The sequence below is a fragment of the Hemicordylus capensis genome, chromosome 4 (assembly GCF_027244095.1).
Source record: "Hemicordylus capensis ecotype Gifberg chromosome 4, rHemCap1.1.pri, whole genome shotgun sequence".
Lineage (NCBI taxonomy): Eukaryota > Metazoa > Chordata > Lepidosauria > Squamata > Cordylidae > Hemicordylus > Hemicordylus capensis.
In genome coordinates, this window is record NC_069660.1 from 218,265,149 (window position 1) to 218,283,589 (window position 18,441).

The 18,441-nt window shown below is 46.0% G+C and overlaps 1 protein-coding gene across 2 annotated transcripts in view; it reads left to right on the forward strand.

Annotated features, from left to right (window-relative positions):
• The window catches only part of E2F3 (E2F transcription factor 3), a 38,330-nt gene that overhangs the window by 10,638 nt on the left and 9,251 nt on the right, over window positions 1-18,441 (forward strand). For both annotated transcript variants that reach the window (XM_053245524.1, XM_053245525.1), the window contains exons 2-3: window positions 5,281-5,392; window positions 17,546-17,765. In XM_053245524.1, coding sequence (XP_053101499.1) covers window positions 5,281-5,392; window positions 17,546-17,765 — 332 coding nt within the window. The remainder of the gene's footprint in view (window positions 1-5,280; window positions 5,393-17,545; window positions 17,766-18,441) is intronic.

An 18,441-nucleotide genomic window follows, 5' to 3' on the forward strand; every position in this document is an offset into this window, starting at 1 on the left:
TACCCTGCCCAAACTTAGGTCTCTGGGTATCTAACAATTAAAACACATATAAAAGTTAAAACAGTTCAACATATAACACCACATATAAGAGTTAGAACAATACAATAATTTAAAAACCATAAAATTAAACAGTATTTTTTAAAAAACCTCAGAAAGCTTGGTAAAAAAATGGGTTTTCAAATGTTTTTTAAAAATAGCCAGAGATGGGGAGGATCGTAACTCAGCAGGGAGTGCATTCCACAGCCTTGGGGAAACTGAGAAGGCCCGTCTCTGTGTGACCACCAGATGAGTGGGCGATAATTGGAGATGGACCTCCTCAGATGACCTCAACGGGCAGTGGGGTTCATAGCGAAGAAGACGCTCTCTTAAATACCCAGAACCTAAGCCGTTTAGGGCTTTATAAGTTATAACTAGCACTTTGTATTTTGCCCAGAAACAGCCAGTGTAACTCCATCAGCAAAGGAGTAATGTGGTCTCTCCGAGATGACCCAGAGACCAACCTGGCTGCTGCATTATGAACCAGCTGAAGTTTCTGGACTACGTACAAAGGCAGCCCCACGTAGAACACATTACAGAAGTCAGGTCTGGAGGTTACCAACAAATGTACCACTGTTTTGAGGTCATTGCTCTCAAGAAACGGGCACAGCTGGAGTATCAGCCAGAGCTGATAGAAAGCACCCCTGGCCACCGCCTCAACCTGAGAAACCAAGGAGAGGTATGGATCCAGGAGTACTCCCAGACTGCAGACCTGTTCCTTTTGGGGAAGTGTGACCCCATTCAGAACAGGTAGATCAAAATCATCTCTAGAGTTCTGACCCCACACAATAAGTACCTCTGTCTTATCTGGATTCAGCTTCAGCTTATTCTTCCTCATTACTGCTTCCAGGCAGGCATTTAGGGAGGATATGTCATCTCCTGAAGAAGTTGACACGGAGACATAGATCTGGGCGTCATCAGCATCCTGATAACACCCAGATCCAAATCCCCAATCTCTCCCAGTGGTTTCATGTAGATTTTAAAAAGCATTGGAGAGAGTATGGAACCTTGAGGGACACCATACTTAAGCTCAGATTTTGAAGAGCAACCATCTCCAATCGTCACCAGCTGGAACCTGTCTGAGAGGTAGGAGTGGAACCACTGTAAAACAGTGCCTCCGACCCCCGCTGGGAGGGGGTGACATTTGTGTAGATGATGTTTTGTGACCAAAGTTTCTGGAAAGGGGTTATCTGGGATGCTGTGTTACTTGTGCTTTATAGAGAAACTTCTGGGAAGAGTCAAAGAGCTTGCTAGGTGTGCACAAGCACTTCTGTGTTAATGCTTGGGCTTCCTCCATTTTAAATCATGACTCCTTGTGCCATGTTGGTGTGCTTGCATAATGCTCTTAGGTCCCAGGAGCAACTTTTGGGGCAGCATTGGTGATTGCTATCCGAAGAAGTGCAGTTTTCCTGATTATGTGAAAGCTTCTTCCATGGCTCTTTGGATCTTGTCATTCATTGCTAGAAAGTGTTATGCCATAGACCTTGGAGATTACTTTGGGTGGGCAGTAAATCCACATTTGAGAGACATTTGGATTTCTGGGACTGTTCATTTGGAAAGCAGGTTTCATGTGTGCTGTGGGGTATAACTGTGTTGATATAACTTTGCCTGACAGTGTTGGCAAACTGACTGGAGGGTTGATTATTGCGCTGGTGATGTATTACATTGGTTCAGATTAGTATGGTGTGTTTTTCCTCAGTCACCTCCTATATAAAAACAAATACAAATGCAGCAAAAATACAACACAATAAAACTCATTGAACAGGCAGTATAAGATCCTTAGAGAGACCTCCCACTGCCATTTTCAGTAGTCCCAAAAGCACAGCAGAGCAAATGGGTATTTAAATGCCACCTAAAAACTGGGAGAGGTGGGACAACATGGGAGTGGGCCTTCTCCATGGTGGCACCTAGAACTCCCTCCCCCAAGTGCCTTCAAGACAAGCCTCCAGGCATCCATACATGGAGCAGATCCTCTCCTGAATATCTTAACGGGTAGGTCGGCTTGCATGGGAACAGGTGGTTGCGTGCTCTCTACATATCTTCCGTGAGAAGTTTTGTTCAAAAACCAGTAAACCTTGGCTGCAGCCTGCAAGGTAAGTATCTTGTCCGAAAACTGCCTTAGTCCCCAGAGATTTTGCAAAGCAGTGTGATGAAGTTTTGGTAGCATTTTGAGACAGTGCTCTCTATCTATGGTTACCATCTCAAAAAAGAGGGGATGAATTAGCAAGATGTTTCATAAGCCAAGGCAAATTGCTCTTCAACTCAGAAAGTTTGTTTCTTTTTTGCCCATTGTATGTTTGAACTTTGCTATTGGGTTTGGTGGAAATCTTTCAGTTATACAGTGCATGTCCAAGGCTGCATTTCTCGATGTACTTGCCATTGAAATCAGGGAGCCCTGCTTCAGAGTGCATATGCTTAAAACTGTTCTTTATGTAAAATTTAAATTCCTAGTAGGACATAAATTTATAACTGTGTTCGGTTTAACAATGTTCAGTGTGCATTAATACCATCACTGTTCATTTGTTTGATATTTCTGTGTATGTGTTCATGAATATATGATTAGTCAGTGTAGCACGTGACTTTGTTCTGATGTGTCGTATCATGTATAGGCTCAATGCAGCAGTCAGAGTGGTGTCCAGGGCTTCTCAGGGAGGACCATAAGAACAGCCCTGCTGGATCCAGCCCAAGGCCTATCTAGTCCAGCATCCTGTCTCACGCAGTGGCCCACCAGATGCCATTGGGAAGCCCATAGGCAGGAGTTGAGGGCATGTCCTCCTCTCCTGCTGTTACTCACCTGAATTTGCCTTTTTCACAGCTGCCACTCATTGAGTCGACAGTTTCAGTGAGCTGTCCACCACAACCCCAAGATCTCTCTCCTGGTTGGTCACCGATAGCTCAGGTCCCCTCAGCGTATCTGTGAAGTTGGGGGTTTTTTTTGCCCCAATATGCATCACTTTACGCTTGCCAGGATCACCTTGATCCACACACTTGTTGATACTCTCAAACTCCAAAAGGTTTGTGAGGCAAGATTTACCTTTGCAGAAGCCATGCTGGTTCTCTCCCAGCAGGGCCTGTTCTTCTGTGTGCTTTACAATTTTATCCTTGAGAATGCTTTCCACCAATTTGCCTGGAACGGACATTAAGCTAACTGGCCGGTAGTTTCCTCAGGTACAGAGCCTGATTGTAGAGATAAGTTATATATTTTTGCAAGGAGGCCAGCAATTTCACATTTGAGTTCTTTGAGGACTCTGGGACAGATGCTGTCCGGCCCTTGCGATTTGCTAGTTTTTAATTTTTTCAAACAGTTTAGAACGTCATCTCTTGTCACCTCTATCCAACTCAGCTCCTTAGCCTCTATTCCTGAGAAGCCTGGTTCAGGAACAGGTATGTGCTCAGTATCCTCTGTGGTGAAGACAGATGCAAAGAACATTTACTTTTTCTGCAACCTTCATATCCTCCTTGTCTAATGATCCAACTGCTTCCCTGGCAGGTTTCTTGCTTCTGATGTTTTTAAGAAGATTTTGTTATTCCCCTTGATGCTTTTAGCTAAATTTCCTCAAACTCGCTAATCGTCTCCCTTATTTTGTCACTTTGCATTTCTTTTGCCAGAGTCTTCCTTTTTTGCTCCATTTGGGCAGGATTTCCATTTTTTGAAGGAAGTCTTCTTCCCCTTATAGTTTCCTTGACTTTACCTGTTAGCCATGCTGGCATCCTCCCGGTCTTAGTGGTACCTTTCCTCCTTTTTTTGGTATACATGATATTATGCCTGTTTTAAAACAGCTGCACTGGCTGCCGATATGTTTCTGGGCAAAATACAAAGTGGTTGTAATTACCTTTTAAAGCCTTAAACAGCTTAGGACCAGGTTTCCTGGGAGAGCGCCACCTTAGTATGATCTCCACCGCACTTCAAGGTCATCAGGAGAGGTCCGTCTCTGGCTGCCACCAGCTAGCCTGGTGGTGACTCTGAATTGGGTCTACTCTGTAGCTACTCCTGGGCTCAGGAATTTTTAAAATCTGTTTTTATATTTCTTAATCGTCCAGAGCCATCTGGTAGGCAGTATAAAAATCTAATAAATAAATATGGCTTTGATCCTAGTGTGTGTATTGTTCGCTTTGAATGTTTGCCTTTTTAATGACTAAAATTGACCACAGAGTTTACTAGGGAAAACTGTTCTATCAAAAATTGGTCTGTGTGGCATGCCTATTCGTTTTATCTAGACTACAGTATGACAAGAAATATATTGCTATTCATGGTCAATGTAGATAGCTTCTTGTAACTGGATGATGATACTTAGCAAAATAACTGCACTTGCATGATTTGGAAATGGTGCTAGTGTCAGCACTTACATCTGTCAGATGCCAGCAGAACTTATCTCTAGCTGCCACATTGAAACTTTTAACTATCTCGGAGCAGGGGAGGCCTTGTGTGGTTTACCAGGAAGAAATATATTTGGATGTATTTGGCGGAAGCAAATTAATCGGGACAGATGCCTTATTACAGATGCTCAAGGAACTCAGAATGCATTGTAATAAGCCTTCGTAGTATTTTCAGCTATTAGCATGAATTGGCAAGCTTATGAGAAGCGAACTCTCTTCTAGAACCCAGGAATGAAGGGTCTTGGCTCAATCTCTTGACGCAGTCTTGCGCTCCATATTGTGCACTTTGGCTGCTGAATCCCATTTGTATATCAAGGCATAGGCAACTGAAGTACATGGTAAGGGAGCGCTGCCTTGCTGTTCTGTTCTTGGAGGAAAAAGAAGTTAGTGAGTCCATTGCCTGTAGCCTGGACTTATGTGGAAGAAAACTGAACTGCATAGTACATAGGGAGGAGGGGGAAACCTTGTGAAAAATAGTTATGTTGGGAGCTGGATTGTGGCCTCAGGCTGCCAATTGCAAACTCTAATCAATGCAGCAATGTGCAGGCTTTCAGCTTCAGCACATAAAATGTCTATGCTGTTAGGAAGTTAGACCATTTAAAATTGTAAACGGCCCAGAGCCGCAAGTTTTGGGCGGTATAGAAATATTTTAAATAAATAAATAAAACATCGCCATTTTCTTTCCTGGGTATTTGCAACAAACTTAAGTCCATGCTACAGTGTCAACAGGCACTTCAGTTTTTCAAGAGAGAGTTGCTAATGATCAGGCTTGCTCTCCTATCCATTTTGATTTCTATGTCTTGTAAAGCAGGCCATAGTCTTCCAAGTCTGATTTTGGTCTTCACAAGAACTCTGCTTTTTTCACAGGCAAAGCGAAGACTGGAGCTAGGAGAAAGTGAACAACAGTTTCTAACTCAAGGATTAAGAACACCAAAAGGGAAAGGGAGAGCTGCAACTAGAAGTCCAGATAGTCCCAAAAGTAAGGAACTATTCCAGTTGAATGTATGGCAAAGGTCTGCTAGAGCTTCAGGGGTTTTGAAATTGTTGTTAAATGAGACACAAGAAAAATTGCCCTTTCCTGCAACAGATCTGTGCATAAGCAAGCCAGTGCACTCAGTGAATTCTGAAGCAATATGTATTCTGGTTAATTTTAGCCAAACTAAAATGATGAGCTGTGGTCTTATAGTGTAGCTTCTTTGTTCTCCTGCATGTGAAAAAAGCTAGGTGTTGGCTCACTAGCCTCAATTATTGATCAGTGAACTGTAATACTATAACCACTACTGTTTGAACTCTGGCAATATGGAATAATCAAATTCTGTGCCAAGAACTTATTCTCTCATTGTAAAATATATGGATTTTGTGCACATTTACGATGTATCATTCTTTTTCCAAGTTTCGGTTTGGAACCAAGATAACCTCTGTCAGCCTTTCCTTTGTTAGGCAAAGCTAGGGTATAGAGATAAGGGATGAAATGGCCAGTTGTGTGCGAGTGGGGATGTTTCAATTTTTAACTCTGTAGTTAAATTTTGCTATATTGCTTTTAAGATGTATAATGAGAATCTATAGAGTTTCTTATAAATTTGTTTTGTCTTTTGCAAGTATGGATTGTTTGGTCTAGGACCATAAATAAAACTTGACTTGACTTGAGTGGGGAAAACAAGACTATGGGAAACAGGCTTGTAGGAAACCTGAAGCTTTGGAAGCCTTACTGAGAATTTATGAGGCTTATCCTGCGTACATTTTCAAATTCTGCAACACTAAGTTCCAGACGTGTGCTGCTACCTACAAGTTGGATCGTAGAAAGCATCACACACAATCATGAAGCATCTTTCAACACTATTTTAAAGCTAGCCGTGTGTGTGTGTGTGTGTGTGTGTGTGTGTGTGTGTGTGCGCACGCGCACATATGCATGCATGCAATTCTTAGTTTAAATTTGGGATTAATAAGCTTCTCCACCTCCAGACAATGGTGGATTAACAGAGAGGCAAAGTAGACACTTGCCTACAGCAGCAAATTAGAGGAGTGGCAAACTTTACTCCTCAAATTTTGCCCCCCCCGGGGGAGGGGCCAGCTGCAGCGTGGGGGAACGAGGGGCAGGTCCCCACTTCTACCTTCTAAAAAACCCACCACTGTGTGGGATGGGGGCAGTGGAGGCTGCAGTGGCATCTGCGGTAAGGGTGGGGCGAGGAGAAAGTTGCCCCCTTGACCTTCTAAAACAAGGCTGCTGCGTGGCAGGATGCGAGTAGTGAGGGTGGTGAAAGCTCCTTCTAGATCTTCTTCTTCCTCCCAAATGACTGCACAGCCCCTGTCTGCAGTCCATTTTGGGCCTTGCTACACACGTGTGTGTGGAGAAAAATCCAAAACGGGTTGCAGATAGGGACCATGCAGTCATTTGGGAGGGAGGAGGGGAGCTGGATGAGTGCTCTCTCTCTCTCGCTGCCCCATCCCGACCTGCAGCAGTGTTTTGAAGATAAAAGGGGGGATGTTCCCCTCGCTCCCCTCACCCTCCCTGCAGTCGCTGCCGTGGCCTCCACTACCCCATCCCGCTGCCTAGTGTTTCTTAGAAGGCAAATGGGGACTTTGCCCTCACCCCGTCAACCTCCCCGCAGCTGCTGCCACTCCAGAGAAGGGCAGTAAATTGGCTGCCTAGGGGTGGCAAAAAGCTTAATCCACCCCTGCCTCCAGATATTTGGCAGAAGCTTTGGTTCTTTGACATGGTCTCTGTGCTTTACACGATTGGGCTTTGTGCTTATGCAGAGACCTCATCGGAGTTAACCAAGCTAATTTCTCAGATAGGCGGTAGCTCCTCCCTTTTCTGCGGCCACATGTCCTCCCTCCTTCAGTCTTTCTTCGTCGGTTGACAGAACAGCATTTGTGAGTTGCTCCGAACTAAACCCCCCCTCATCTCAGTTACTCTCTTAGTTGTCTCTACTTTTCTTTTATTGATTGATCCTTTCCTACCTTTCAGTTAATGTTTTTATTTTACCCTCGTGTCCCCCCCCCTCCCCTGGAGCTGGCGTTTTCAACCCAAATCAGCTGCTTATGGCCAGCAAGAGTACTCTTTAGTTTTGTGCCCACTGCAGGGCCATGTTTCCCTCCACCGAGAAACTAATTTTTTTGGTTTTTTGCCTTGGCGAGGCACGCAGAGTGGAGATGTGTGCACACTGCGCCAAATTCACAAAGCAGGCCAGGAAAAACGGAGCCTCTCCCCTCTGCTTGTGCTTCTGGAAACAAGCCCTCCAGTTTTCTCAGGCGGCCTCCTCTGCCTCCATGCAAGGCTGCCCCGTCCAAGCTGGCTGCCCCATCCTTTGGCTCACAGCCCCTCGCCTCCACTACAGCCGGCAGCTAGCCCGCCTCAGGGCCCTCTACCTGGCCAACAGAGCTTATGGCTCCCTTGCTATCTGACCCAGCACCTTTGTCTAGTGCCATGATGCAATCTATGGCCTCAGAGCCCTTGAGTTCCAGCACTTCGGCCTCAGTACCAAAAAAGAAAGAGGCAAGAGGCAATCCAATTGCTGGCTAAGCCTCTAAAGCACAGTGCACCATCCATGGCGAATTCGGCCTCCCTTAAACCAAAAAAGAAGCAGAAATTGTCTGCCCCAAAGGAGCTGCCTCAGTTACGAGCACCTTCGCCTCACAAACCCGAAGTAGATCCTGGAGCTTTCAAATCTGAGGCCCTCGAATCCGAGCCAGACCAGCTCGATCCTGAGCAGCTCCTTTGGGGCAGCAAGATAATTTCTCGGGGAAACGAAGGCCATGAGGGGCAAGAGAGCCAGTCAGACCAGGAGGTTGCCTTCCAGAAGGAACTCCAATATGAGGATGAGGTACCATTGGAGGACTATTTTGCAGCTGAATTTGAAAGACTGTACCCTAGACACCCACAGTCTACCCTGCCGCATTCTTATACTGCTCATCGCTCACAAGAGGACTATTGCCACATTGTTCTTTCCTACACTAATTGGGACAGATGTCCAGCCTACAGATCTTAACCCACTTTGGCCTCTTACCTTAGGGAGCAAACCTATATGACCCCACCAGCCTTCTCGTTCCCAGTTGTACCAGCGGGATCACTACCAACCTCCTAAGGATAGATCTTGCTTGCCTCAGCACACTATCTCTAGACCTCTGAGCAGACCTAAGCAAACTATTCCTCCACCTTCAGCACCATCTTAACAACCCCAGCACCAACAATGAGACAAACTGTAAAATCCACCTACGAAAACACACCAGCCTCCTTCTCCTTGAACTAGGAACCCTGGCCTGAGGACCAACCAAACTCAGGACCAACCTCTTACTCGAGTCTCTCCAATAGACATAACCCTCTAGAATCCCCACAAGAACAAAGCGCTGAAGAAGCCTCTGATGAAGATAATACCCAGTCCCGTTGCTCCTCACCCTCGGACCTACTAACTGACCCTAAGACAGGATCTCCTTCAGAGTATTACAAACTTTATGAGGAATATATTTCCTGCATTGCAACTAGGCATACCTCTTGCTCAACAAAACAAGGCCGAACCAGATCCTCTGTTTGGTCTTATTGAGGCAGACACACGAGCTCCTGTTTCCCTTCCCATGAATGCCACACTCATGGGCATTGCTAAAAACTGCTGGTCTTGATCATCCTCATTACCTCAACTCACCAAACACCTGGAAACCTTCTACAGAGTCCACACAGAAGACAGCCAGGTGGGAAACTTCTTATGTCAACCTACACCTAATTTGGTGGAATCCTCTATTTCAAAAAATAGATCGCACTCTACACCTCCAGACAAGGAGGGCAGGAAATTAGACTCATTCGGCAGACCTTATTCCATCTCTGCCTTACACTTTGAACTATCCAATTACCAGACTTACAATGCATGATATAACTACTTCCTGTGGGAACGTCTGGCACCTTTCATAGACCACCTTCCATCAGATAAGGACCCTGCTAAAACCTTTAAAGAAGCGACCCAGCTCTATTCTGCCAGACATTCTGCTGATTGTCCCTCTAATGTCATGGCCACCTCGATACCTATCCGCTGCCATGCCTGGCTCTGCTTGTCTGGCCTGCATATGATGCCCATGCCCGCCTGCAAGATTTGCCATTTGATGGAAATGCATTTTTTGGCGTTAAGACTGATGAGACCTTGCAGAAAGTCCACCGCCTCTGTAATATAGCTCGCTTGATGAGCTTTCAAAATGCTACGCCGAGACAGCAAAGACCAACCAGATGGCATCGCACCCAACCACAGCAGCCTGCCTCACAATTTCAACATGGTGAAATTCGTTCACCGCGCTATCAGCCGTATGGGAAACTTCTGGCTTATACCACACAACATGTACCTCCCAAACAAACCTAGACCACCTTCCACTTTCACCAAGAAACAGTGACTCTGCATTCCAGCGTAGTCTGGGGACCCACCTATCTTCCTACTTCACAATATGAGAGAACATTACATCAGATTCATGGGTCCTCACAATAAAAAGCATTGGATATGTGCTAGAATTTCCATCGACACCCCCACCCTGCAATCCAACTACCCAGTCACTACCAAAGCCACCCTGGTCCTCCGAGTAACTTCATTACTCGACAGACAGGCAATAGAACCAGTCCTCATCCCCTTCTCATGGGGGTCCCACTCCCCATATTTCATAAACATTGGGGGCCTCTGCCCCCTTCTGGATCTCAGGGAGCTGAACTCTTGTATCACTTATAAGCATTTCCATATGGTCACCATTACTTTCATCCTAACACACTTACAAAGAGGTATGTGAACACAGGAAGCTGCCATATACTGATTCAGACCATAGGTCCATGTAGCTCAGTATTGTCTTCACAGACTGGCAGTGCCTTCTCCAAGGTTGCAGGCAGGAATCTCTCTCATCCCTATTTTGGAGATGTCAGGGAGGGGACTTGGAACCTTCTGCTCTTCCCAGAGCAGCTCCATCCCCTAAGGGGAATTGCTTACAGTGCTCACACATCAGGTCTCCCATGTGGTTCATCTCACTGGACCTCAAGGATGCATATTACCATATCACGATTTGCCCTCCACACTTACACTTCAACATAGGCAACACCACCTACCAGTTTTGTGTCCTCCCCTTCGGCCTAGCATCAGCCCCAAGAGTATTTACCAAATGTATGGTTATAGTGGTGGCCTTCCTACAAAAACAAGGCATCCAGGTCTTCCTGCATCTGGATGACTGGCTCCCCACAAGAACAAATACCCTACAGTCGGCCCTCGGCTCTCATGCCACCACAGTAGCTCTCCTGAATGATCTGGGGCTCCAGATCAATTATAACAAATCCAAACTAACACCAACCAGGTGCATAGAAGTCCTAGGCCTTCTCTTCCACTCTACACAGGCAGAACATTATCTACTGGAACATAGGAACCACACCCTCATCTTTTGGCATCTCAGGTGGCAGGCCAACGCTGCCACAGGACCCGAGTCATTTAGCAGCTTCTTGGCTACATGGCCTCAACAACACACATACTTCCTCATGCTCAGCTTCACTCCAGAATCCTACAGAACTGGTTCCTTCATCATGTCCACACACACACAGAATCTCAATCTTGCTGGCTAAGTGTACCCCTCACAATCCACCAATCACTCCTTTGCTGGACAGACATGCACAATCTCTCCAGTGCTCCCTTCCACCACCCACAGCCGCAACACAATGGGAGGCCCATGTCTGAGACCTGTCCATTCAAGGCCTTTAGAGCAAGGAAGAACACAAACATCCCATCAACTTACTTGAACTATTGGCCATCTCCAAAGCATTCAAGGGCTTCCTGCCCCTCCTCCGGCATTCTGTAATCACAGTCCAAACTGACAACACTACGGCCAAGGTCTATCTCAACAGGCAAGGTGGCACCAGTTCAAGCAGCCTACTAAACTTATCCCTCAACCTCAGGTCATGGTGCATCGCATACTCCATCACCCCTGTAGTGGTTCATGTTCAGGGAACATCCAGTGTCCTAGCCAACAGAGTGGGGTTGGACTCACGAGTGGCAACTAGACAAGGACCTCATCCTCTCTCTGATTGACCAATGATTCCACCTGGAGGTAGATCTCTTCACATCACACCTGAACAACCAATGCCCCCTCTACTGGCCTAGTTAATAGCATAAATGCATCACTGAGGGAGGGTAAGGTGCCTCCTTGTCTGAAGGAGGCAATGGTTAGACTGCTTCTTAAGAAGCCTTCCCTGGATTCCTTAGTGGTGGATAGTTATAGGCTAGTCTCCAATCTCCATTGGTTGGGCAAGGTGATTGAGAGGGTAGTGGCCAACCAGCTCCAGGTAGTTTTGGAGTAAACGGATTATCTAGACCCATTTCAAACTGGCTTTAGAGCTCGCTATTGGTTTGAGACAGCCTTGGTTGGCCTGATGGATGACCCTTACCGGGGAATTGACAGAGGGAGTGTGACTCTGCTGGTTCTTTTGGATCCTGCGGCAGCATTTGATACCATCAACCATGGTATCCTTCTGGATTGCCTGGGGGATTTGGGGATAGGGGGCACTGCTGTGAAGTGGTTCTGCTTCTATCTCTCTGGTAGATTGCAGATGGTGAAGCTTGGTGACAGTTGCTCCTCAATTATATGGAGTCCCTCAGGGCTCCATTCTATCACCAATGCTCTTTAATATCTACATGAAACTGCTGGATGAGGTCATCAGGAGATTTAATGCTGGGTGTTATCAGTATGCTGATGACACCCAAATCTACTTCTCCTTTTCATCTGCATCATTAAGAAATGGCATTCATTCCCTAAATGTCCGCCTACAGGCTGTAATGGGCTGGATGAGGGATAACAAATTGAAACTGAATCCAAGCAAGACGGAGGTGCTCATTGTAGGGGCTCAGAATTTGAGGGATGAATTAGAGCTTCCTGTGCTGGATGCAGTTGCACTCCCCCGGAAGGAGCAGTTACGAAGCTTGGGAGAACTCCTGGACCCAGGCGTCCCCCTGGTATCTAAGGTGGAGACTATGGCCAGGGGTGCTTTCTATCAGCTTCTGCTGATTCTATAGCTGTATCCATTCCTTGAAGAGGATGACCTCAAAACAGTGGTGCATCAGCTGGTAACCTCTAGGTTTGACTATTGCAGTGTGCTTTACGTGGGGCAGCCTTTGTACATAGTTTGGAAACTTCAGTTAGTTCGAAATGCGGCACACTGGTCTCTGGGGCAACCTGGAGAGACCATATTATGCATGTTTTGAAACAGTTGCACTGACTGCTGATATGTTTCAGGGCAAAATACAAAGTGCTGGTTACGACCTTTTAAAGTCCTGAATGGCTTAGGTCCGAGTTACGTTGGAGAGCGACTTCTTCTGCATGATTCCTACTGCACATTAAGGTCATCTAAGGAGGTCCGTCTTCAGTTACCACCAGCACATCTGGTGGCGACTCAGAGGCAGGCCTTCTCTGTAGCTGCTCCTGGGCTGTAGAATGCACTCCCAGTAGACATCTCTAATCTGAGTTCATTATTGGCCTTCAGGAGAACCCTTAAAAACTATCTGTTTGGCCTGGCCTTCCAGGGTTTTAAAAACTGTTTTAAATGTTTTAATAATGGTTTTATGTAGTTTTTACAGTTTTTGATTTTAACAGTTAATTGATTTTAGTTTTATTTTAATGTAAACCACCCTGAGCCATTTTTGAAAGGGCGATATAGAAAACAAACAAATAAAATACTGTTCCAGGGCAGGCAGGGGTCTTTACTCCCTAGGTGATGCCTTTGCAATTTCATGGATGGGGCAGACAGCCTACTTGTTTCCCCCAATTCCCCTACTGCTCAGAGTACTTCAAAAAATTCAACAGGACCAGGTAGAGTGCATCCTCATAGTAGGGATGTGCACAGAACAAGAGAGGGTGGCTCGAGAGGGTGTGGAGTGCAACTTTAAGGGTAGGGGAGGTTGTGCTTAGTCATTTTCCCTCGCTTTCCCCCCGCCGGCGCTCATTGCCCATAAAAGCCTTTGGGGCGGCAGTGTACCTCCCTGCCGCCCCTTCCCCCTCTTCAGCCGGAAGTACCGGGTGCATGTGCACATGTCATCTGAGTGTGCACGACAGCACCCGGTACTTCCAGCCAAAGTGGGGGAAGGGGCAGCAGGGAGGTACACTCGAACCCCCTCACCCAGTGTTCGAATGTGTTCGGAGGCCCGTAAAAGGGCCTCCAGACAGGTTCGTGCACATCTCAACCTCATAGCCCCATGGGGGCCCAAAAGACCCTGGTTTCCCCTTCTCCTACATCTTGCAACAGGTGACCACCATTGGCTGCCAATATATTCTCATTTCCTCTCCCAACGCTTCGGACAGATCCTGGACCTTCTCAGATTGCACCTCATGGAGTGGTGGATACGGCCCTCTTCTTCAACGAGTCTTGTCTGCGTCCAAGAAACCTTCAACAATAAAGTCTTATCACCATAAGTGGACATGTTTTCTCACCTTCTTTGATTCTTGCAGCATCGCTCCTAGGCAGATCTCTGCGGAGCATATTAAGGGCTCTGAGAGTGGATGCGCCTTATCTGGTCTTCCACAAAGACATTGTGGTTCTTCTCCCTGACATCACCTTTCTCCCCAAAACCTTTCTCCTTTTTTCACTGATCCCAACCACTTACCTTACCAGTGTTTCATAACCCTAAGGGCGATGCACAGAGCTGCCTACACACCCTAGATATCCGTAGAGCGTTTGCCGTTTATGTGCATAGAACTATCACGGAGCGTTCCTCTCAGTCACTTATTCTTGCTCATACTGGACTGAACAAGGGGAAATCTGCATCTTTCCAGACCATTTCCAGATGGATAGTCACAACCATAACGTTACCCTACCAACTAGGCAAAAAAGAGATACCTTATTTATCAGAGTACATCCTACCAGAGCGGTAGCGGCCTCTGCAGCTTTCGACAGAGCAATCCTACTGGATGTCATATGCCAAGCCGCTACTTGGGCATCCCCACATTCCTTTATTCAACATTATGCACTTGATGTCCAATACAGAAGAGACACGGCCTTTGGCCTGGCCATCATGCAGTCGCTCTTCGCCTAACCCACCTCCAGGTAATAAGTTCACTTGCTATGTGCCCAATCATGTAAAACACAGACCATGTTGAAGAATAGCAGATTGCTTACTTAACTTGGGTTCTTCTGATGGTCATCTGTGCTCTTACATGCCCACCCAACCTCCCCTCTCTAGTTTGGCGGACTGAAGGAGGGAAGACATGTGACCATAGGAAGGGGAGGAACTACCACCTATCTGGGAGAGAAATTAGCTTGGATAACTTTGAGGTCTTTGTGCAGGTGGCAAAGTCCAATTGTGTAAAAGCACAGATTACCACTAGAAGAACCCAGGTAAGCAGCCTGCCATTTCAGCACAGAGGCTTGGACATATACTTCTGCTTTTGAGGTTGGACTTCACTTCGCCCTTTCTGTTTACCTTCTATTTGCTCTTCTTATCTTTGTTCCTTATTGGTTAGTCTTGTGCTATCTATCTATCTAAAATATTTATGCCCCACCCTTCCAGTGCACTGCTGCTGGGGGTGGCTCGCAACAATAAGATAGACACATGATACAATAAAAGTAATAAAATTAATGAAATGAAACAAAAGAAAAAAGTTGTCTGATTAAAAACCACAATCACTAGTTTCAAATTAAAACTGAAAATTATAAAAAGCTAAAAACCTACCGGATATAACAAAAAAAATAATGGATCATTTAAAAGTCTCCTTTTAAAGGTGTGTTTTAAGATGTTTTTTTAAGAACACTGAGGGAGGGGGCATGGTGAAGCTCTGCAGGAGATTGTTCCAAAGCTGAGGGGCCACAAGCAAAAAGGTCCTGTCTCTAGTATCCGCCAACCAGATCTGTTAGTGGCAGGGTCATGAGCAGGGCCTGGGATGATGAGCGGAGGGCCCTGGCAGATTCATATGGGCAAACGCGGTCCGACAGGTACCCTGGCCCCAAGCTGTGTTGGGCGCAACTGTCAATCACCCATCTTCTTATACCAAAGGGAGACCAGGGCATCAAAAGGAGCGTCTACTCTCACAGCAGGAAACTCCACTAGAGTCGTTGGGAATTCATCAGGATCCATAAGCCTCTGGGAGCAGACCATCCTAACTGGTCCCCCACCCCTGCAGAGGTGTTGTGGGTCCACCCTCAGTTCAATCTTCACAAAATAGTGATCTGTCCATGATAATGGTGTTGAGGCCTCCTGGACTATCCACAAAGCACCACTGCCAAATCAAGTGTATGGCACATGTGTGGGACCAGAAATCAATTGAGACAAGCCCATGGTCATCATGGAGAACATGAAGTCCCTGCACTGCACCAGACAAGGCGGCATCAGCATGGATGTTAAAGTCCCCCAAAACTATTAGCCATGGGGTCCTCAGCGCCATCTCTGAGACCACTTCAAGCAGCTTAGGCAGGGAGACTGTTAGACAGTGGGGTGGGCGGTATACCAATAGAATCCCAACTTTGTCTCATGATTCAGTCGCTTCATGCAGGCATGAACTGATCGGAAAGGCGGGCAGTGCATTTGGTGAGGGAGATGGTCTCCCGATGAATCAGGGCAACCCCACCTCCCTTCCCACCCTGCCTTGGCTGATGCTACATCTGGAATCCCAGTGGGCACAACTGAGAGAGATTTACATCACCTCCCTCATCCAACCAGGTCTCCGTAATGCATGCTAAGTCTGCATGCTCATCCAGAATAATCTCCTGGGTGGCTGTGGATTTTCCGTTTATGGACCTGGCATTTAGTAGCACCAGCTTCAGGCAAGGTGGGCTGCTGGGAGTGTTACTGGGCTCTCCTTAGTTGGGAGAAGGACAGGAGAGTGTGATGGATAGATGGCTTTGATCTCCTTAGCTGGGAGAAGGACAGGAGCCCCTGGTGGCGCAGTGGTAAAACTGCTGCTCTGTAACCAGAAGGTTACAAGTTCGATCCTGACCAGGGGCTCAAGGTTGACTCAGCCTTCCATCCTTCTGAGGTCGGTAAAATGAGTACCCAGAATGTTGGGGGCAATATGCTAAAATCATTGTAAACCGCTTAGAGAGCTCCGGCTATAGAGCAGTATATAAATGTAAGTGCTATTGCTATTGCTATATAGCCAGTGTGCCTTCCCCATACCTGGCACATCCTACTCCTACCGCCATATCGCCCTCTGCCAAGGACTACCTCAATCGGAAGGGCCTCCTCCAAAGTAAAATGCCCCCCCAACACATTGTGAAGACCAATACCTTAGTGATAACAAACTATAAAAACTCCCTCCTGTTAAAACAGGGCAATGCTCTAGCTAATCTGGTAGGTTCTATGCATCAGAAGGAAGGAAGGAAAGAAAGAAAGAAAGAACATTCCAGGAAGGTAATGGGGGAGGGAGGACTTTTGTCATCAATGGTCCTGCTCAGAAGTCCACCAAACTCGCTGAGACTCTTCAGCCCTCGGGCTACTGCAGACCACTGGCTGTTCTCCACTCAGCTGAGAGCCACAAGGCCGAGAGCGCTTGTGCTCGCGCCCTTCGGCTCGTGCCAAGAGACTCGCGCCCCTGGCTCAGCTGGATGTTAAATGGCAGTTACCTGGAAGCAGTGGACTGATCTGTGTTCTTCTATCTCTCTTATTTCTTTGCTACTGTCCTGCCCTTTATTTACAAGTTTTGTAGAAGGACAACTTGGGGGGTAGGGTTACTTTTGATTGGGGCTATCCTGATGCTACTGTGGTATCTTATACTATGTAACTTCTAAAACAAAAGTTTGCAATTCAAAACAAAACTGGTGGGAGACCATTTTACTGTCAAGTGTGACTTGCTTGAATTTGCTAAGGAAAAGGGTATATTTTGTCCCTTGCATATGGTTTCTCAAGTAAGCGTGGCTTAACATGTGTGATTTATTGGTCTTATGTTTAAAAAATAAGTGTCTGAATATGTGCACATTAGTGACCTTAGTCCTGCCCAATAGATTATGAAGATGTAAATTAATATCTCAAAGAAAGATGAGCCATGTAGACAATTGTCAAGCTAAACTATTCCACAATTGTGTAATGCAGAACTAGAAGGTTCTGAGTGAGCCTTAGTACAACATGTAAAGTGATTTGGTAATGGTTTTTGAAAACTAAACTTAATGTCAATTTCAAAACTATCATGCAATATTTTTTTCTTCAAGCTCCAAAATCTCCTTCAGAAAAGACACGATATGATACGTCCCTTGGTCTTCTCACAAAGAAGTTCATTCAGCTCCTGAGCCAGTCCCCTGATGGTGTTGTAGATTTGAACAAAGCAGCAGAGGAACTTAAGGTACAAAAAAGGAGGATCTATGATATCACCAATGTCTTGGAAGGCATCCACCTCATTAAGAAAAAATCCAAAAACAACATTCAGTGGATGTAAGTATATAGCTCTGTATTTCTGTTGACAGGTTTTTGTAAGAGTTCCACTTTCAGATTTCACCAGCCTCTTGATAACAAAGGGTGCAGCTCAATTAAGGGTTTGCCACTTAGGTGGAAAGATGCCCTTCAGAGAGCCTCACCCTGTTTGAACCATCCTGTGGTGCATTCTGCTTTTAAAAAAAAGACTACATAGCCTGTGTAATACGCTGGATAGGGACATGACTTGCAAACCACTATCCTTTACTTTACAAAGCCCTTATTATTTAGAGGCATTGTTGGGCTGATGCTAGGTGCTGTGGGCAAACTGGGGTTGGCTGGTTGGTTCTTGCATTGTCTCGCTTGTGAGCTTCTCTGTCTCCTGTTAGACACAAAATGCTGAAGCAGATAACATGCCCAAAGTGCTTCACATGCATTCTCATGGTTCATTCAAACATGTAAAAGTAGTATGTAGGACAGCTCCCATGATCACAGTTATTGTAGGTGGTGGCACTACATACCTTTCCATGCCAAAAGCAAAAACCCAAACATGCCTTGCTGTATGTAGAAAACTAGCAGATTAGGAGAAGGCTAGCTAATTACCCTTCTGCTGCTTTAGATTTCCATGTGTGGGAACTTTTACACAGCAAAGAACTTAAAATATAACCTTTTTGTCTTCCTCCAGCTGCTTAGGAAG